This window comes from Tilletiopsis washingtonensis, assembly GCF_003144115.1.
Source record: "Tilletiopsis washingtonensis strain MCA 4186 unplaced genomic scaffold FA09scaffold_12, whole genome shotgun sequence".
NCBI lineage: Eukaryota > Fungi > Basidiomycota > Exobasidiomycetes > Entylomatales > Tilletiopsis > Tilletiopsis washingtonensis.
This window is the reverse complement of record NW_020312009.1, coordinates 405,242-422,899: the sequence shown is the minus strand read 5'-3', so window position 1 is coordinate 422,899 and position 17,658 is coordinate 405,242. Positions and strand designations below refer to the sequence as shown.

The 17,658-nt window shown below is 66.0% G+C and overlaps 8 protein-coding genes across 8 annotated transcripts; 3 read left to right on the top strand and 5 right to left on the bottom strand.

Annotated features, from left to right (window-relative positions):
- Positions 1-492: 492 nt before the first annotated feature.
- FA09DRAFT_319319 (hypothetical protein) lies at positions 493-2,859 on the bottom strand. Its single transcript, XM_025740937.1, has 5 exons — positions 2,347-2,859; positions 1,809-2,210; positions 1,064-1,440; positions 892-957; positions 493-783 (listed from the first exon to the last, which is right to left on the bottom strand). Exons 1-5 carry the CDS (start codon positions 2,828-2,830, stop codon positions 538-540), a joined length of 1,575 nt encoding a protein of 524 aa, XP_025597941.1. The 5' UTR covers positions 2,831-2,859; the 3' UTR covers positions 493-537.
- A 135-nt stretch (positions 2,860-2,994) lies between these two features.
- FA09DRAFT_330322 (hypothetical protein) lies at positions 2,995-5,124 on the top strand. The gene is made up of 5 exons (XM_025742557.1): positions 2,995-3,944; positions 4,033-4,086; positions 4,230-4,311; positions 4,382-4,410; positions 4,487-5,124. The coding sequence occupies exons 1-5, from the start codon at positions 3,037-3,039 to the stop codon at positions 5,010-5,012; spliced, it is 1,599 nt and encodes a 532-aa protein (XP_025597940.1). The 5' UTR covers positions 2,995-3,036; the 3' UTR covers positions 5,013-5,124.
- On the bottom strand, positions 5,122-7,240 carry FA09DRAFT_330321 (hypothetical protein). Its single transcript, XM_025742556.1, has 5 exons — positions 6,928-7,240; positions 6,149-6,765; positions 6,030-6,090; positions 5,926-5,977; positions 5,122-5,863 (listed from the first exon to the last, which is right to left on the bottom strand). Exons 1-5 carry the CDS (start codon positions 7,126-7,128, stop codon positions 5,238-5,240), a joined length of 1,557 nt encoding a protein of 518 aa, XP_025597939.1. The 5' UTR covers positions 7,129-7,240; the 3' UTR covers positions 5,122-5,237.
- A 163-nt stretch (positions 7,241-7,403) lies between these two features.
- Positions 7,404-8,956, top strand: FA09DRAFT_330320 (hypothetical protein). Its single transcript, XM_025742555.1, has 2 exons — positions 7,404-7,791; positions 7,918-8,956. The coding sequence occupies exons 1-2, from the start codon at positions 7,450-7,452 to the stop codon at positions 8,761-8,763; spliced, it is 1,188 nt and encodes a 395-aa protein (XP_025597938.1). The 5' UTR covers positions 7,404-7,449; the 3' UTR covers positions 8,764-8,956.
- Positions 8,935-12,147, bottom strand: FA09DRAFT_330318 (hypothetical protein). The gene is made up of 4 exons (XM_025742554.1): positions 11,727-12,147; positions 10,567-11,663; positions 10,346-10,492; positions 8,935-10,292 (listed from the first exon to the last, which is right to left on the bottom strand). Exons 1-4 carry the CDS (start codon positions 12,017-12,019, stop codon positions 9,379-9,381), a joined length of 2,451 nt encoding a protein of 816 aa, XP_025597937.1. The 5' UTR covers positions 12,020-12,147; the 3' UTR covers positions 8,935-9,378.
- Positions 12,148-13,080: 933 nt separating this feature from the next.
- Positions 13,081-14,322, top strand: FA09DRAFT_339149 (hypothetical protein; the record flags this gene model as incomplete). The annotated part of the gene is made up of 3 exons (XM_025744184.1): positions 13,081-13,368; positions 13,484-13,606; positions 13,684-14,322. 3 exons carry the CDS (start codon positions 13,081-13,083, stop codon positions 14,320-14,322), a joined length of 1,050 nt encoding a protein of 349 aa, XP_025597936.1.
- Positions 14,323-14,415: 93 nt separating this feature from the next.
- FA09DRAFT_319313 (terpenoid synthase) lies at positions 14,416-16,057 on the bottom strand (the record flags this gene model as incomplete). The annotated part of the gene is made up of 4 exons (XM_025740936.1): positions 14,416-14,772; positions 14,884-15,464; positions 15,592-15,746; positions 15,821-16,057. 4 exons carry the CDS (start codon positions 16,055-16,057, stop codon positions 14,492-14,494), a joined length of 1,254 nt encoding a protein of 417 aa, XP_025597935.1. The 3' UTR covers positions 14,416-14,491.
- Positions 16,058-16,438: 381 nt separating this feature from the next.
- On the bottom strand, positions 16,439-17,591 carry FA09DRAFT_343469 (hypothetiocal protein; the record flags this gene model as incomplete). The annotated part of the gene is made up of 4 exons (XM_025744602.1): positions 16,439-17,091; positions 17,238-17,342; positions 17,412-17,474; positions 17,576-17,591. The coding sequence occupies 4 exons, from the start codon at positions 17,589-17,591 to the stop codon at positions 16,439-16,441; spliced, it is 837 nt and encodes a 278-aa protein (XP_025597934.1).
- Between the last annotated feature and the right edge of the window lie 67 nt (positions 17,592-17,658).

The window sequence follows — 17,658 nt, the reverse complement described above, 5'->3', positions numbered from 1 at the left end:
CCGGTGAAGCCCGTGGCGCCGAGGAGGACGAGGTGGAACTCGCGCTGCTGCTGCTGCGAAGTGGGAGGCATGCTGGGCAGGACTGGCGGTGATGGGGGGGGGGGGGGGCAAGGTGGAGGGCAGCAATGGAGCATTCACGCCGCGCCCGGCTTATGAACGCGCGCTCGCTCAAGCCGCCTGTCGCAACTCGGGCGCGCCGGGCCGGACTCGGGCCGCGGCACGAAACTTCTTGGCCATGGCCCCCAATCCTTGCGTCGCTCAGACTCTGAGGCGCACTGCAAGGAGAGAGAGAGAGAGAGAAAGACAGAGTCACGCCGACAAGCTTACTTGGCTGGCCTCGCGCTTGGCCCGCGCAAGCCGCAGCTCAGCCTCAAGAGGCGCCGAGACGCACGCAAGGCGCGCCCCCGCGCGCAGCACACACGCAGGTGGGAGCAAGAACGCGCGCTGCCCCCTCCCCCCCTTTCCCCAATGCTGCTCCTCTCAGCTCTCGTTGTTTGTGACGTGTGTATTGCGTTGCCCCCTCGCCCCCCTCAACCTTCATCGTCGGCCAAACACGGGCTCAGAGTCGCCGCGTGTAATGTAGCGATGCAGGCCCGTCGCCAGGGCCGAGAGCAAGAAGCCGGCGTCAAAGAGGGCGCCAAAGACGACGGCGAAGCTCGGCAGCGTGGAGAGGAGCGGCGGGAGCGGCTGCTGTGCACTGCCAGCGCCGACGCCGTCGCCGACGGAGAAGCTCGGCGGCAGGGCGGTGCGCAGCTGGATCAGCGTGGCGAGCAGGTAGATCGTCTGTTGCAAGGGGGGCAAGTCAGCGCCGCGGAGGGGGGGGGGGGGGGGGGGGGGGGGGGGGGGGGGGGGGGGGGGGGAGAGAGAGGAGAAAAAGGCGGCAAAACGTACGAGGACTTCGGCGAGGAAGAGAATGAGAAAGCCAGTGCTGACGCCTGTGCTTGCCGCTCTGAAGAACTGACCAACGGGGGCAGGCGAGTGTGCTATGCGTCAGCTATGCGGGGGCTCCCACGGGCTCGGCCATCCTCTCTCAATATGCAGGTCTGCTTCTTGCCCAACTCACCGCTCCCAGGCCACTCAGCACCACTCTCATCCTCAGCGCAATCAGGGCGCCCACAAAGAGGAGGCTGATCTGGCGCGTCCACATCTGCAGATCGACGTGGGCGTTGAAGAGGGCAAAGAGATGGGCAATGCCCCACGCGACAAAGTCGGGCGGCGCCGCGTCCGAGTAGCCCAGGAGGATGAGGTTGAGCAGCGCGGAGAAGCAGCGCCAGAGGCAGTAGAGGGAGAAGCAATGCCCGAGGAAGAGAAGAAAACGTCCGTGCAGCGTGCGAGACCATTGGGCAGCGCGACGCAGGGAAAGAATGACATCGTAGTCGTCTCGCATGGCGCGCGCTAGCATCTCGAGGCCCGTGATTTCGCTCGTTAGAGAGGCGGCTTCTGCCCAGGCGCGAGAAAAAGAGAGGGGCAAAAGGAGACGTGAGCAAAGGTTTACCCCCCCCCCCTTCCCCAATCACCCATCGAGGCGTGGATGGCACGGGACATCGTGCAATGAGCGAAGAGGCTTCACGCCCCCGTTGTTGCGGAGCCGGCCGGGCTGAGCAGCATCTCTCGCGGACCAGCGACCATCGTGCGGCCTTCATCCCGGACATGTCCCACGCTCGTTGCCCTCTGTGGTCACCCTCTCAGCCTCGAATCCTTCCTTCAAGCGCCCCGTGACCTCTCTCTCTCACACTGCCGCCGTCATTCTACCTCCTCCCTTTTCTCTCACCTGCTGCCTCGTGGCCTGTGTGCGGCGCTCAACTCACCTTTATCTCTGCTAGTGCCTCCCCAAATCCTGCCCAACAAGCCCAGCTGCTCCTCGTCCGGTCTAGCTCTCAGCGCCGCCAGTGCCTCTTTCCTCATTTTGAGATCCTGTCTTGCGCGCACATAGCTCTCGTGCGCCGTGCGTTCGTCCTGCGCCGTCGGCGGACGCGGGGGATGCTTGTTGAAGAAGGCGTCCCACGTGTCGACTGCAGAGGCAGCGGCGGCGGAGCCGGAGAGGAGCGCGATGAGCGTGACGCCCAGCACGGCGGTGCGCGCAAGGGCGGCGTCGAGCAGGGAGGAGACGGAAGCCATGGCGCTGGGCAAGGGCACGCGCAGGAACAGAGCCAGCCAGGCGAGAAAGGGCAGCATAGCCCAGAGAATGCGACGCGAGAGAGGAGAGGCAGCTGATTATCACGGGGGCGCGCCCACTGTCGTCAGCGCACATGCGGTAACACTCGGGGGGGGGGGGGGGGGGGGGGGGGGGGGGGGGGGGGCGCGGCGCAAGAGGGGGCATGAGAGGACTCGCGGCACCACACTCACTGTCGACGCGCAGAGTGAAGAGCGCACAGATGCCGAGGGGAATCAAGAGCACGGCGAGTGCGAGGACGGCGAGGAGGGAGAGGCGCCAGTGTGCGCGCAGCACGCGGCCGTCGAGGCCGAGAGCCTCGAGGAGCACGAGGAGAAAGAGCAGGCTGGACTCCTCAAAGGAGAGGGCGAAGAGCAGCGCCGAGGCAGAGTGTGGCGCGACGAGGTTGAAGAGCAGCTGTGGTGCGGTGGAGGAGGAGGAGCGAGTGTGTGCGGCTGCGGCTGCGCCGGCACGCCGCGACGCCGTGGCGGGCGAGGGCAGCGTGCGCAGCGGCACCTCGGCGGGCGCGAGAGAGGCGCCGTCGTCGTCGTCGTCGACTAGATCGAGCGAGGCATGGCGCGCCTCGCCGAAGAGAAGAGGCAGCAGCAAGGTGCGACATGCGGCGAAGAGCGCGAGGCGCAGCGCGACGACGAGCAGGTGGGAGAGGAGCGAGGCCATGGTGGCCGAAGAGGCATGGCGCGGTGGTGGGCGCGAGGACAGGTGGGGGACGTGCGCGGCAGGCAGAGCGAGCGAGGCGGCGCGGCGGGAGTCGGGCGAGGCGCGCCAGTCGAGTGGCTCTGCTGACCTCGGCGCGCTTCTGCACTCTTGCCGCCCTCTGACCTGCCTCCATCCTCCCCTTCCTCTGCGCCTCGGCGGCGACCATCATGTCTCTCTCCCTTGTCCGCAGCGGCGTCGCTCGCCCCTGCGCGCGCCTCCCGCTCGCGGCGTCGCCATGGCACGTCCGCGGCGTGTCCAAGCGCGCGCCGGCGCCGCCGATGAAGAAGCACGTCAAGGCCGCCGTGCCAGTGTCCAGCATCCGCACTCCCCGCGTCACCGCCAGTGCCCGCGCAGACGCAGACGCAGACAGTCAGAGTCACACTGCTGGTGCGGGTGCTGGCGCTGCTGCTGGTGCTGGTGCCTCCTCGCCTCCTCCCGGCGGCGCATCGACGCCGCCGTCCTCCGACGAGCGACCAAGCATCCGCGCCAGCTTTCTCGGCGGGCCCGAGCGAGTCATCAGCGGCTCGACGCCCCAAGACGTGGCTCGCAAGACGTACAAGGAGATGATGGCCTCTCTCGAAGGCCTAGCCAAGGACTCGGTAGAGGCAGCCGTCGCCAAGCGCGCCGCCGGCGGTGGGCCAAGTGCGAGAAGAGCACAGAAGGAGGGCGAAGGTGATGTGCACGAGTTCATGGAGAGGATGGCAGAGTTGATCGTGGAGGAGGGCGAGGCAAAGAAGGGGAAGGAGCGCCGCGAGGCACGATACAAGGGCACGGCAAGAGGCGCAAGGGCTGCCTCCTCTACCGCAGCCGCCGGCACTGGAGCGCAAGCTGCAGCAGGAGCGGCATCGGCTGCGAGCGCCGCTGCAGCAGCGGCATCGGGAGCGAGCAACGCACCAGGCGCAGGCGCCACCGACGGAGGCGCGGGCGCCAGTCACGCAGGCGCGAGCGCCAACTACGGAGCGCCGACTGCATCAACACACGCAGCGGGCGCAGAGGAAGTCATCCTCTTCCGCGGGCCGTGCAGCACCAAGTGGCAGCTGAGCTGGCTGTGTGGCTTGATGACGCTTACGGCTGGGTACGTTCCACACGTCGCGCTTTCCTTCTTCTTCTTCTTCCCGCCGTGCAATTGCGGGGGGAAGATGCTGACGTCTCAACATACGCAGAGCTTTGACTTGTCAATCGCTCTACAATCACCTCGTCTGGCCGCTGTTCCCTACGTGAGTGTGTCCGCCCTTCTCCTTTCCCCCTGCCTGCCTCCTCTCCTTGCTCTGCGAGGACTGCGAGCCATGGCGAGGCTCATGCCCACGAGTTGCCATTACTGAATCCCACCTGCATGTGTCCTCTTTGCACACACACACAGCAAGGAGAAGATGCCGGAGCTAGTGCGCATCGAGATTCGCACTGTGGCTGCCACTGGCGCGCTGCTTGTTGGAATTGGCGGTGTGAGTGGTCTTGACTCGTTGCCCGCAAAAGCAGGGCCATTGGCTGATTGCGATGACTCTCGGTCGATAGTACGTCATGTTCGCAGCGCATCCCGCTCGGTGAGATTAGCCTCTCGCCGTTTTGCCGTGCTGGCCGCGCAAGAATCTGATCTGACACTCGTACAACAACAATCAGCGTCGTCACTCGACTGTCTCTTCTGCCTCGCACCCGACAGCTCAAGATCCGCACTGCCACCAGCGGTCTCGTCGGTTCCTTTCCTCGCTTCCTGCAAATCGGGCCGTTTGGTCGCCTCTCTCGAGAGGCAGGCTTTCACCTGACCTCCAACCGTCGTGATCGCATCGTGCCGCTCTCCGGCGTCTTTCGCAACGGCGGCAGCGCACAAGGAGCTGCTCGCTCCGCGCTCGAGGATGGCGAGTCTCGCCAGACGTTCAACCTTCTTGTGGCGCGAGCACGCCTCTTCTACACGCTCGAGTCGGCCGGCGGACGCACGCCCAGAGCAGAGACGCACGGCGCGTATGCGGCCCTCTTCAGGCGCCTGGCATGGTACATGCGCAGCAGCACGGAGTGGGAGGGCGTGCGGGAGGAGGAGAGAGTGGAGAAGATGGGCGCGCGCAAACGCACGCTCGACGTCAAGGAGCCGTACTTTGTCGATCGGCAGATGTTCGACGAGGTGCTGCCGATGATGCCGCTGCGCAAGTAAAAATGCGAGCCGCATCGACGTCCTCTCTGTCATGGTGCAGAAGTTATGACAGCTGTGCGGAAGAGAAGAGAGAGACAGCAAGTCAGGAGAGCAACGGCGAAGGAAGATGATGGGCTTTGGTATTGCGAGAGCGAGAAGCGAGCGAGGCATGGGAAAAGTAGTCGTGACGAGCAAAGCAGAGTAGTAGTGGAGTGGACGATGCAGGCCCTTTCGAAAGGCCGAGAATTAGATGGCAGGAGCAGCCGGTGCCTGTGGGGCATCCAGTGCGCCAATGGCCGCAGGAGCAGCAGCAGCGGCGGCGGCGGCGGGCGTCGCGACGGAGGAAGTGTCGGCCGATGAAGAAGTCGGCGCCACTGCGGCGTCCGAGGCAGCATCCGTGCCGTTGATGCCCGCCGCAGCCGAGGAAGGAATGGGCGCGGCCTCGTCCATCTCGACATCGCCATCTGCCGCTGCGCCCACCTCTGCGCCGGCAGGCAGCAGAGAGCCAGAAGGCAGCGCCTCCGTCGACGCCGCGGCGTCGCTGTCGTTCGTGCCGTTGGGCGCGCTCATCGACACGTTCTCCTCCTCCTCCGCAGCAGCAGCAGCGACGCTCCCAGAAGCCGGTGCCGCTCCATCTTCCTGCGTCGCGGCCTCAGTCGCGGCCGCCTGCTCGGCCGGCGCCGCCTCCTCCGTAAGTTCAGCTGCGGCATCCGCCGCGTCTTGGCTGTCCTCCTGCGGCTGCTGCGTGCCCGAGGGAGAGGAAGCAGCGCGTGCTGCCTCGATGTTCTGCGCCGCGAGCGCGGCGTCTGCTGCTTTGAGTGCGCGAGCACGCGCGTCGTTCTCCATGCGCTCAATCTTGAGCAGGTTGGCAGCTGCAAGAGGCACACACCGAATGAGCATGATAGCGACATGCTGATGAGGAGAAAGCGCTTACCCGCGGATGCCTCGGGCTTGAAGCGCAGCTTGGACTCGTAGAACGCAATCATCTGGCGCAAGAGGTGAGCAGACGAATGCGCGCATGCAGGCAGGCAGACACACCTTCTGCGGGCAGCGGTGGTTCGTCACTGGTGCCTCGTAGCAGTGTCGTTCCCCGTCCTCGCTGTCGCACGGCCAGCATGTCAGCGCATGCCGCAGGTTGCGCTTCCAGTCTGACTCACAAGATGACGAAGGCGACGAGCTTTCCGTTGTCGAGCTTCTCCACCGTCTCGACGTGGTGCACCACATTCTCCCAGTCCGCGAGGGCCTCGTACTTTTGCGCCTGGCGAATGCGCTTCCTACGCTCCACCTCCTCCGCCCCAAAGCGCGCCACCAGATCACTGTCGTCCGCATCTTCATCTGCCTCCAAGTCCTTCGGGTCGTCCTCTGCGTTGCGCGAGAGGTTGGCCGCGGCTGCCGTACGCGAGCGCTTGCGAGAGTCACGCGCCTCGAGAGCCTCATCGATTGCCGCATCATTCTTAGCGGAGCCGCCAGGCGGACGTCCGCGCTTCTTGCCCGAGTTGATAGCCGACGACGCAGTCGCTGCGGCCGCTGCAGCGCGAGCAGGCGTCTTCTTGGGCGTCTCCTTCGCCGCAGGAGACGTGCGGCCGCGAGTGCCGGCGCCCTTGAGTGCCGAGCCGGAGAAGGATGTCTTGTGCTTGACGATCTCGGTGGCCTTCTTTTGCTTGGCCCAGTAGATGTCGGTCAACTCCTTCATGCCGACTGCATCGCTCGCCGTCACCCAGCTGTTGTCCTCGGGCGAGTAGCCCTTCCACGAGCAGAGGTAGGCAATCTCGCCCTGTAGGAGGCATGGCGTCAGAGATGCAGGACAGTAGCAAAAGCATAGCGGGAGGCGCAATCCCATCGGCCAGCGTGTCTGTGCGATAGCATGCTGCTCGCACGCAGCGCCGTAACGACAGGCCGGCGTGCGCTCGCTGCTTGCGTGGCTGGCCCAACTCACCTTGATAATGCGGTTCTTCTCGTGGCTCAGGATCGCCTCGACTTCATAGCCGTCGCCATCCTCGTCTTCCTCATCCTCCTCGCCGTCGGCAGCTGCATCCGCAGGTGCATCTGCCGGCACCTCGGCCGCCAGCGCGGCGGCAGACGAGCCCTCGGCGACGTCGGCGGGCGCCGAGCTGGGCAGCTCGCTGAGCCGGGCCATGTCTGTGGCTCGTAAGAGACAGTGGTGAGGAAAAGAGAGAGTGATGAGGAGAGGCGAGACGCAGGTGGAGGGGACGCGCCGCTCGTGGAGGTGTGAGATGAAGGAGGCGCGCATACAGCCGGCCGTCCGTTTGTTTCGCGCGGCGTGATGTCGCCCGTGCACTCCCTTCCGGCGCGGGCGTCGCTCTCGCGCCGGCCGGGCCAGCACGCGCGACGCGTAAAGACCTCGACGCGTCGAGAAGCGCACGCCCGCGCTGCTGCGCCTCCTCCCGACCACCACCACCTGCTGCGACTCGCCTCGGCGAAGCTGCCACCGCGGCACATGCCCTCCTCACCACCCTCTTCTCCCTCACCTTCGCCGCCTCGGCGTGGGCGTGCAGCGTTGACCACGTGCACAGCCACTCGCGGCGGCGGCACCTCCACTCCCTCGCGTCGCGCCGGCAGTGGCAGTGGCAGCAACGGCAGCACTCGGCGACGCAGTGCCCTCACGACCGGCAGCGGCGGCGACGGTGCAGGCCCTTCGCGCTCGACCATGAACACTACCGCCGCGGGACGAAGCCCGCTCGCAGAGATTCCCCTCTGGCTGGCGGACGCCAATGCGGCGGCGCGCGCACGGGAGTGGCAGGCGCGCGAAGATGCAGAGGCGGCGCAGTGGGGCACGCGGGTGAGTGGACGCTGTCGGGCTCAGACGAGTGGCAGGCGGAACAGCTGCAACGGCCATGCAGCCTCAGCTTGCCTGCATGCCGTGTGGGGAGGTGCGCCCCGCATCGCTGACATCTGCCCTCTGCAGTCCTCGCCCATCCCCGCTGGCTCCACGCCCGTCCGTGCGCCCGAGCGCCAGGCGCACACGCGAGCTTCTCGTCGTATCCGACGAGCGCGCCTCTCTCCCACCGCACGCACCAGCGAGCTTCCGCCTCACACACCTCGCCATCTCGCGCGTCTCGAGGCAGACGGTCTCGGACGCGCCAGTGCCGCTCTGACGGACTCGCCTCTTGCATTCCGCCACTATCGCGGCGCGCCTACCACTGCTGCTCGCACAGCTACCACGGGCAGCGCAGCGACAGACTTCTCTTTCCTGCGCCACAACTCTGCTGGCGTCTTGCGTCCCGGTCCGCGCACTAGCGCGTCTCCTCGTCGTCTCGCCACTGCGGTCTCGAGCGCTGCTGCACTGCGTCGCGAGTCCTCAAGCTCTCTCCGCGCCGGTCCAAGTCCGCCTCGCGTCCGTCGCGTGGCCTCTCCTCCACTCGTACACGCTCCTCGTACGCCTTCGATGGGTCGCATCAACACGCATGCCTCACCGCACGAAGACGTCGACGTTTCCTTCGCGCCGACGACGCCGGGCCTCACCGAAGCTGGCGACTCCTCCTTTGCCAGCTCCATCTTGCCCTCTCCTCCGCGCGGCGGCATGCTTCTGCCGTCGACGCCTCCGCGGCGTCGTCGTCGCTCTGCCGAAGACGGCGGCAGCAATGCGTCTCCCTCGCATGCGGACGACGAAGAGGAGCAAGGCGTAGATGAGAACACGCCCAGTCCTGTTCGGCGACAGCGCGAGAAGCAGGCGAGAGATGCAGCTATCCGCCAGGAGCTGCAGCTGCAACAGCAGCAACAGCTTGGAGGAGCTGCTCTCATCGCGCCTTGAAGCCCCTCGTCACGACCTCGCTTGATCCTCTCACGACCTCATCTCTCACCTCGACGGCCCTTTCTCGCTCTTCTCACCGCGCGCCGGCTTTGCACGCGTCGCGCCTTTCTCTTCGCTCCACACATCCTCCCTCATTGTTCCATACCCCTGACCCGCCGCGCGCGCTTCATACTAAGACATACGATTTTCGCCACTTTGCGAGAAGAGGGCAGCAGAGAGACAGAGTGTGTGTGTGCTTGAGAACGTGTCGCGCGGCCCCATACGAGGGCCCGGCTGTGAGAGGTGGAATACAGAGAGAGGAGGCGGAGTGCGGCCGCGCGGAGCGAGAGAGGAGTGAGGGTTGAGAGGTGAGTGTGTGAAGTAGAGAGGCGATGCGAGCGGCGAGAGAGAGCGAGACGAAGACGATGAGTTTGAGCGAGGGCTGTAGAGGCGCAAGCGGGTGCGCTGTATGATGCGACGAGAGATGGAGAGCGACGGGAGATAGAGCGGTAGCAGAGAGCGTTGCGAGAGGAGACTTGCGAGAAGAGGAGAAAAGAGAGAGGGAGAGAGGCGACGAGGCAGAGTCAGGCAGAGGAGAAGCACAAGCGTCGCAGAGAGGCGAGCCCGTCCTCGCCATCAGCTCCGGCCAGCCTCGGCCTGTTGACTGGGCGTCGCGTGTTCCACGGACGTGTTTGGCAGAGGCTGCGGCTCATCCGAGGTCGCGCTGCCCAAGAAGTTGTGCTTGAACAGGCCCTGCGGATCGACGCGCCTCTTGACCTCGAGGAGGCGCTCGAGGTTCTCGCGTCCAAACGTCGCCGCTACGCGCTGGCGGCTTTCGCGCTCCAGGAACGAGGGGTAGGGACCTAGGCGAGTGTTTGTCCATCCATCGGCCGAAGCGGCACATCTCGAGTCCTCCGTCTTGTTGTCCCACTGCTGCAGCGCCGCAATCGCAAAGTGAGCCTCGCGATTCTCGTTTCCCAGACATCCGGCATTCGCGTTTGGCGCCGAGCCATCGCGCACTGCGCCGCCGGCCAGCTCCAGAATGAGCACGGCGCGCGCATGCGTTTGCAGCGCGACAAAATTGTGCACCGTCGATGCGATGAGTTCGTCGGTGAGTGCCTCGATGAGGCCGGCGCGGACACTCCATCGCCGACCTTCGCCGCCTCGCAGCACCTGCGCTACAGTCTGTTGCTGATCGAGGAAGCTCTTCTCCTGCACGTCTTTGAGCAGGACACGCTCGCCGCTCCATGCGCTCAAGGCTTGCACGAATGTTTCGCCGTCGTTGCGAGCGCCAAGCCAGGCAAGTTGGATGACGACGACGTGGGAACGAGAGTCGGGACCGGAGGTGAGGATGAGGTTCGCGTAGAGCTCGCGGGGAACGTCGCCCTTAAGGACGTCGCGCCAATGTTGGATCAAGGAAGGTGCAGTTGAGGGAGAGAAGGGAAGGATGAGGTTGCCGCTGAAGACTGAAGAGACGGGATAGGCTTTTGCTGTGATGCGCGTCACCACGCCAAGACAGGGCGCAGCACCGCGAGCGGCCCACCAGAGATCTGACCGAGGTATCAGTGTCCTCGTGCAAAGGCACTCGACCCACGCGACTCACCGGCTTCGACGCCGCCGCGCGCTGTAGAGCTCTCGTTGATCACATGCACTTCTCCATCGGCAGTGACGAGCTCGAGCTCGACAATGTTGTCAAACGAGAGGCCATAGGCACGCGTCAGAAAGCCAAAGCCTCCCGTCGTCATAGAAGCTGTGGCGGCGCAACATCGCACCGTCAGCCAAGCTGCCGCATCGCAGCGGCGACAATGAGGACACTGCACTCACTAGAGCCGACGGGATAAGCGCTCGCCGGGACAAAGTACGGCGCGCCTTCATCGCCATTGTTCCACCCCTTCTCCTTGGCCTTCGAGTCGGACGCCGCGCCGAACGCCTTGCCCGCCTCGGAGGTGTAGGCGTCGAGCTCTCGAATGCCCACGCCAGGGCCAAACGATGCGTACAATGCACGCTTGGTGTAGATGCCCGGCGCCAACGTCTGCTTCGGCCGTCGCTGGCCTCCCATCGCTGCTTCTTGCGCCAGCGAGAGGTGGCCCAGCGCAGGTGACGCGCCGCTGTGCGGCATGCCTGGTGCGTCGCATGAGGCGCCCGAGCTGCCGCCAGCCAAGGAGCTGCCGTCCCATGGCAATGGCGAGCTCGTCATGCCTTGGCCCTCCCGCCAGGTAAAGCCTCCCGATGTCGGCAGCTGCACGCGTGCAGAGCTGCCGCCATTGTTGCCGCAGCTCGACGGCGAGTCGGGTGGATTGTGATGGCGCTGCCAGCGTTCATGCTCGAAGACGTACGCAGGATTGGCGCCGTGGCGCAGCGTAGGCCGCAGTGCGGGTGCAGGCGCGGGCAGCGAGTCGGTCTTGGCCTCGGAAGGACTGCCGCTGGCGCGAGAGTGGATCGATGTACCAGCTGTACTGCCCGCGCCCGCGCCCGTGCTCCCGCTCGCGCTTGAGAGGGTGCCGTTCTCGGCCTGCTCCACAGCAGACGCCAGTGCGCCGGAGCTGCTGCTGCCCGCACTACTGCCGCTCCGCGAGACGTGGCCGCCAGCATTGCTGCGGGCGCTGGACTCGGCAACGTCGCAGGGATCAGGAGAGGAGCGTCGCTTGCTTGCAGAGGCGGAAGGCGACGGTGAATCGAATGCCTCTTCCGCCTTGCGACGCCGCGAGTTGGCATCGTTCTTGCTGCTTCGCAAGGCCGGCGCACTGCTTGTGGCAGACGACAGCTGCCCGAAGACGTACTCGTCGGGATGCGTCAGTGAGATGCGAGACAGGCCGCTCATGTCAACGAGCACATCTCCCGACGTGGACCAGCCGGCTGTGGAGAAGCCGCCGGACTTGATGGAGGGAGAGAGATGGTGCTCGCGGCAGAAGTTGACGACGCTGCCAGCCCGATGGGTCAGACTTTGCGGAGAGCGCACAGCGCATGCTGATCGGGCAACTCACGCGACGACATCGGCAGTGTGTCGTGGGCAGACGACGAGAAAGCAGCTTGGCAGCGCGGCGCAGTTGAAGAGGCGCGTGTGCGAGGCGAAGCGCTCGGCGGCCACGTCTGTCTTCTGTTGCGGCTGCCCTGCCTCTGGCGGGGCCGAGGCGGAGGCTGGCGCTGCGGCTGCTGCGGCTGCTGCTTCTTGCGCGGCAGGACGCACCAGCACGTCGCCGGCGACGAGGGCGCGCAGCTGTGCGGCCAGCGCCTCGAGCTGCGCCGGCTCCGGCGGGAGCGCAGGCCGCAAAGACATGCTGGGGTTCAGGTGGGCGAACGATGCGCGAGAGGGCGCGCTACGGGTGTGAGAAGCGAAGAGGCGTGTGTGTAGACAGCAGAAGGAAGGTGGTGGTGAGACGCAAGTGCGGAGCGGAGAGGCGAGTGGAGTGGAGTCAAGAGAAGAGGGAAGAGGCGCGCGGCGCCAGTTGCAGGCGAGCAGCGCTTGCCGAGGTTCGCTTCGGCGCTGCGCCCGCCCGGCTGGCGTGTGACCAGAGCAAGCGTCCCTCCTTTCCCTCCCGCTTCCTCTCTGTCTCACTGCCCTGACGCCGTGTGGCCGCACCGAGCAGCTCCCGTCGCTTCCCTCCGGGTGAATTGCGATGGCGGCGGCCGCCGTGCGGTGCTGCGGCTGCGGCTGTGCCCTTCCTGCGGTGCGCTAGGCCCGCCAAGCGTGCGCGCTGCGCGCATCGGCGGGAGCGGACCCGGCGCGGCGTGCCTCGCCGCAAGGTGCGACCTCGATGAGCGAGACTTGCTCTGCGGCACCTTCCGGCCCCAGCTTGTACCTGTGGCTCTGCGACCGCAAATGTCTCCAGCAGCTTGCCAGCGCATTCCAGGATGCCACGGGGAGGCCTCTGCTTCGTACTGCTGCCGGGGCCGCAAAGCCAAGCCTCGCGCCAACGTCGGATGCGGAAAGCGCTGCCGGCGCGCGCCCAGGGCTCGTGGGAACAGGCGCGCCGCCCTCGCCTCGGCGGCGCCGCCTTGCGTCCGCGCCTGCGTCCCTTATGAAGCAGTCGCCCGGCGTCTGTCTACGAGCGAAGGCTTGGATAGTCGAGCCTCTGAGGTAGGCAACGGGCTGGCCCTCGTGGCGCTGCTCGATGCTTGCTGAGCCGTGTGCTGAGGGACAGCCGAAGGGTGGCTCGACGAGGCCTCTGCTCGTGCCGGCGTCGCTCACGCGCCCTGCACAGCCGCACGGGCGCGGCGCCGGCGTGGCCAAAGCACACGGACGTCGAGCGCGCGTGGAGCCCCTGTCTATCGCGGCTGCGCGTGGCGTGCATCTCTGCTCCACACCACCACCACCATCTCCCGCTCGCCGTCGCAGTCATGCAGCACGAGCTGCCCTACTCCTCCTCCTCCGCGCCCGCCGCGTCCGCCGGCCCGCGTCTCTCGCTGCCCGCACGTCTGGCGCAGCGCGTCTCGCTGCGTCCCGTGCTGCTCTTCTCCTCGCTCTTCAGCGCCATCTATCTCTTCCTCGTCGCCGCCTCGAGCTTCCGGCGCGCAGACGACACGCAGACGACCGAGAACGGCCTCTACACACGCGAGATTGTGCCGGCCATTCTCTTCCTTGTCGCAGCGGCCATTGAGGTGCTGGGCTTCGCGGGCGCCATCACTGTGAGCTGCAGTGCGAGGGCGCGCTGGACGAGGGGCCGCAGAGCGTCGCTTCGTGCTCGCGCACTTGGCCAGCGCATTCGCTCATCAGTCTGACGCTGATCTCTGCTGGCTCCAGCAACGTCTTGTTCTCGCTCGCGCCTATGCGTACGCCTCGCTTGGAGGCTGGGCTGCCATTGCCGCCGCGCAGCTCTACACCATCGTGACGCACTACACGATGAAGGCCAACGTCATCAACGCTGTGAGTGGTGGCCCGTCCCACGCGCGGCGTGCGCTGTATGTGTGTATCTGCATGCTGACGGTGCTCTGTGACCTCAGTGCACAGCGCGCAACACGGGCGCCTACTCGGTCGACGACAGCTACTGGCTCTGGTCCTCCAGCAGCTCTGGCGGGCATCAACTGACAGCCGACGAAGCGCGAGCCTCCTGCCAAGAAGCCTGGTCGCGCTCCAAGACGACGCTCATTGCCGCTCTGATCCTCTCCCTGGCACTCGGCGCACTCTTCGTCCTCTTCGCCTTCGGCTTCGTCCGTCAGCTCCTCGATCCTTCCTCCGTGCGCGTGGCTCGCGGCAGGACGCAGGTGTTTGAGAACCATCAGGATCCCTTCGCTGGACCGGGAGCCACAGATCCCTACGATGCTCGTCGCGGTCCGTACAGCTACCCGCCTGCCGCCGGCGGTCCCTACGCGCCGCCGGCTGGCATGCCGCCCGGCTACGCGCCGCGCGATTCGTTCGAGTACGAGCCGGACTCCAAGTCGCCCGCCGGACATGGCGGCTACGACTACGGCTACTCTGCGTTCGAGAGCCGCGATAGCCTCTCGGGCGCCAGACCGGGAAGCTCGCGCAACGTGGCGACGCAGGAGGGCAATGTGCGAAGAAAAGACTCGAATGAGACGCTGCGGGGCGTCGAGGAGCCGACGAAGGGGCGGCGCACAAGCGACGATGCTCCGCGCATCTGAGGAGCCTGCTCTCCAGATGCGCGCGGCCGGTCCGCCCCTTCTACCTCGCTTCCTACGTCACCCCGTCCCTTTCCTGCTTCTGCCTGCTTGCCTGTCAACGACATACTGAATTTTGCCGCTTTTGCAGTGCCCGCACTTGGCGCACTTGCTACTCAATGGTCATCCCATTTCAATCCTCATCATCTTCATCTCCCCATCCCTCTTCCAGTCGTTTCACGATGACTCTCAGCGCTCTGTTCTCACCGAGCACCTCCTCCACCTCGGCCAGTTCCCTCTCGACCAGTCGGGCCAGGCGGCGCATCACGTTGCGCGTGTAGGCAAACGAACGCGTCACGCTGCGCATGTACGCCACGGCGTAGCGCTTCGTCGCCTCGTCGGTGGGCCGCTGCCGCAGAATCGACAGGAGCTGCCGGTTGCCGCCGGGCGCGCCGGCACTGACGTTTGCCGAGGCTGCCGCACGCTCTTGCTGTTGCTGAGCAGCACCCGCTGCGGCGAGAGGCGCCGCGCCAGAGGCAGCAGCCGTCGCGTCGAGAGAAGACGCGAGACCGCCGCTCGGCGCACTGGAGCGGATCGAGTGGATGATCGGGAAGCTAAACTTGCCCTCTGTCAGATCCTCCGCAAAGCCCTTGTTGCTCGCATACGCCGCAGACTGCAGGTTCATGTAGTCGTCGCGGATCTGAAAGAGCAGGCCGATGAGGTTCACGAGCGGCAGCAGGTCCGGCCGCTGCTGTGCTTGCTGCTCGCTGCTGCCGCCGCCACCGCCGTGGTAGCGCGAAGAGTGGGCAAGCATGAGCTTCAAGGCAATGCGGAGCAGGCCGCCCGTCTTGTTGTTGACCATGTCGACGTACTCTGCCTCCGTGGGACAGACGAGGGCGTCGCGCCAGAAGAGGTCCATGCCCTGTCCCCGATGCAACGCAATCAGCTCTTCGACGAGGAGCTTCTCGACGCTTGGCTGTGCGGCGGCAGCAGCGGCAGCCGGCGAGGCGGTGTGGGAGAGTGACGGAGCTCCCATGGTGAAGATGAGATCGAACACTTGGAAGTAGACGTAGTTGGCCGTGTTGATCGTCTGCGGCACGCCGTAGATCTTGTGCGCTACGGGGATGCCTCGCCGCAGCTCGGAGTTGTCTTCCACGTCATCCATGCTGCGCGCAAGGGGGCGTGAGAATGGGAGAGAGAGGGCCAGACAAGTCCATCGGGGCGCTGCGTTCTCCGCTATTGCACCCTGCATCACGTCAAACTATCTTCATCGCCTCCTCGAGGCATACTCACAGCAGCGAGCTGGTATGCAGCATGCCCACGACCTTGCGCACCACATCCAGCTTGCCCTCGTCCAGGCCCAGCCAGGCGTTGAAGGCGTCGATGAGGCGCGAGCGAATCTCCTTGCCCGGGTGCGCGGCGAGGTAGGTGTACGGCTCCAGCAGCACCTGATCGGAGCGTAGCCAGCGTCAGCCATGGCTGCTGCGGGGCGCCAAGCAGAGAGGGCGCAATGACCACTCACGCGCTCATTCTCGTCTGGCCATGCCGAAGGAGTGGCCAGATGATCCCGCATCGTGTCGTACCACGCCGCATCGCCCGATGCCGAGGCAGAGGCCGTGCGCTGCCGCGTGCGCGACGACGAGGGCCCAGGCGCAGCGGCGTCGGCGGGCGCAGAGGGAGCGCTGAGGTTGGCGGCGGCCGCACTGCTCCTTGCCTGAGCATAGGCGTCGGCCGCACTGTGAGGCGCTGCGCCAGACATCGCTGCACAAAGAAGAGGGCGGAGGAGAAGGAGGTGGTGGTGGTGGTAGCACGCAGAGCTGCGCGCGGCCCTCAGATGGAGCTAGCTTCAGGGCCCCTGACGCGCGCACCGTGCAGATCTCTGGATGCGGAAGAGCCGGCCGGCCGGCCGCCGGCACGCGGCGCCTCCACCCCGGCGCGCGGCAAGTTGATCCGCGGCACCACCTCCGCGCGACGTCTCTGTCCCGCAGCCGCGCAGATGGGAGCGTCAAGAGCATCAATTCATTGGCTGAGTAGCAGCGGGGATGTGTGCATGCGAGAGCGGGCACAGTCGAGACGAGGAGGAGGGAAGATGAAGTTGCAAGGGCTTGCTGCGCGACAAGCACGGAGAGCGCGCGCGCGTCTAGGCGTTGAGCGGCGCACGCTCCTCGGCCGTAGCGCCCGTGCGCCGAGCCTGGATGGCGGCAATCGAGGCGCGCAGCACGGCCACGAGCGAGATTATGAAGAAGACGAGGGCGGAAAAGTGGATGAACTTGCCGGCGTGCTCGACGGTCTGGTGCTGGAAGATGGCGAGCAGGCCGAGCGAGATGACGAGGGCGCCGGCCAGGTCGCCGTTGGCGTGCAGTGCGTAGCCGGCGGCGGTGGCCTCGAGCAGGAGGAGCGCAATGAAGACGAAGATCTTCGTCGGGATGCCGGCCTTGTGGTGCGTCGCATCGACGCCAAAGGCGCTGAAGCCGGCGAGGAAGAGCAGGATTACGGAGAAGCCGTGCCACAGGCTAAAGGGCGCGTGGACGAAGAGCGTGTCGAGCAGGCTGCTGGAGGCGTGGTGCACCTTGATGGTGCGGTAGATGTGCGACACGCTGCCGGCGACAAAGATCATCGTGATGAAGGCGAGCAGGCTCCACACAAAGTCGGAGATGGAGCTGTGCCCGTTGCTGTGCGCAGAGGCGAGGCCGGCGTACACGGCGTTGAGCACGCAGAGGATGGGGAAGCGGTACCCGAGGCCCGAGATGACGGGCGTGTGGCCGGCGTCGGTGAACTGGTAGATGAGCATGCCTGGGGAAGCAGTGTCAGTGTGCGTCCCCACTGCGGCTCCTGAGCCTGCTGCGCTCGCGCTCTGTGGAGCAGCAAGCGCGTCCTTTCCTGTCCTCCCGCCGCTCCTCTGCCTCGCCTTCTCGGCACAATCCGCCTGCCCCACTCACCGACGAGCAGGAAGTGGATGACACCCCACGTGCCAAAGATCCACGGCTCGGGCGTGAGGTAGCTCGGGTGTGCGCCTGCGCCCCAGCGGGAGCCGGGCGCCATGCCTAGAGGAGCGGGAGCGGCAAGCCGTGAGCGACAGGACAGAGGATGCAAATGACACGCCAGCAACGCACTGCCATAGCTGTTGCTGCCCGTGAAGAGCAGGAAGGAGACGATGTTGAGCGCCTTGTGGCCGACTGGCGAGGAGAGCGCATGTCAGATGAGGGACGCAGCGCAGGTGGAGGCGAGGGCACGTGCGCTGCGGCTGCTGCGGCGGCGCAGAGGTGGATGCACTCACGGGCGTCAGTGCGCATCTTGGGCGATGAGTGGGAGGGGGAGAGAAGAGAGAGGTGTGCGGGAGGTGTGGTGGTGAGAAGGCAG

What these genes read in the sequence shown, in the direction of transcription:
- FA09DRAFT_319319 (XM_025740937.1), bottom strand. Translation starts at nt 2,830, where the DNA reads ATGGCCTCGCTCCTCTCCCACCTGCTCGTCGTCGCGCTGCGCCTCGCG. An exon ending in AGGCACTAGCAGAGATAAAG is followed by an intron (nt 1,441 to 1,808) that starts GTGAGTTGAGCG and finishes GCGCCTGGGCAG; the next exon opens with AAGCCGCCTCTCTAACGAGC. An exon ending in TGCTGAGTGGCCTGGGAGCG is followed by an intron (nt 958 to 1,063) that starts GTGAGTTGGGCA and finishes CCCGTTGGTCAG; the next exon opens with TTCTTCAGAGCGGCAAGCAC.
- FA09DRAFT_330322 (XM_025742557.1), top strand. Translation starts at nt 3,037, where the DNA reads ATGTCTCTCTCCCTTGTCCGCAGCGGCGTCGCTCGCCCCTGCGCGCGC. An exon ending in TGCTTGTTGGAATTGGCGGT is followed by an intron (nt 4,312 to 4,381) that starts GTGAGTGGTCTT and finishes CTCGGTCGATAG; the next exon opens with TACGTCATGTTCGCAGCGCA. An exon ending in TTCGCAGCGCATCCCGCTCG is followed by an intron (nt 4,411 to 4,486) that starts GTGAGATTAGCC and finishes AACAACAATCAG; the next exon opens with CGTCGTCACTCGACTGTCTC.
- FA09DRAFT_330321 (XM_025742556.1), bottom strand. Translation starts at nt 7,128, where the DNA reads ATGGCCCGGCTCAGCGAGCTGCCCAGCTCGGCGCCCGCCGACGTCGCC. An exon ending in CTCGTCGCCTTCGTCATCTT is followed by an intron (nt 6,091 to 6,148) that starts GTGAGTCAGACT and finishes GCCGTGCGACAG; the next exon opens with CGAGGACGGGGAACGACACT. An exon ending in ACCACCGCTGCCCGCAGAAG is followed by an intron (nt 5,978 to 6,029) that starts GTGTGTCTGCCT and finishes CTCTTGCGCCAG; the next exon opens with ATGATTGCGTTCTACGAGTC.
- FA09DRAFT_330320 (XM_025742555.1), top strand. Translation starts at nt 7,450, where the DNA reads ATGCCCTCCTCACCACCCTCTTCTCCCTCACCTTCGCCGCCTCGGCGT. An exon ending in CGGCGCAGTGGGGCACGCGG is followed by an intron (nt 7,792 to 7,917) that starts GTGAGTGGACGC and finishes TGCCCTCTGCAG; the next exon opens with TCCTCGCCCATCCCCGCTGG.
- FA09DRAFT_330318 (XM_025742554.1), bottom strand. Translation starts at nt 12,019, where the DNA reads ATGTCTTTGCGGCCTGCGCTCCCGCCGGAGCCGGCGCAGCTCGAGGCG. An exon ending in CGCTTATCCCGTCGGCTCTA is followed by an intron (nt 10,493 to 10,566) that starts GTGAGTGCAGTG and finishes GCGCCGCCACAG; the next exon opens with CTTCTATGACGACGGGAGGC. An exon ending in GCGCGGCGGCGTCGAAGCCG is followed by an intron (nt 10,293 to 10,345) that starts GTGAGTCGCGTG and finishes TACCTCGGTCAG; the next exon opens with ATCTCTGGTGGGCCGCTCGC.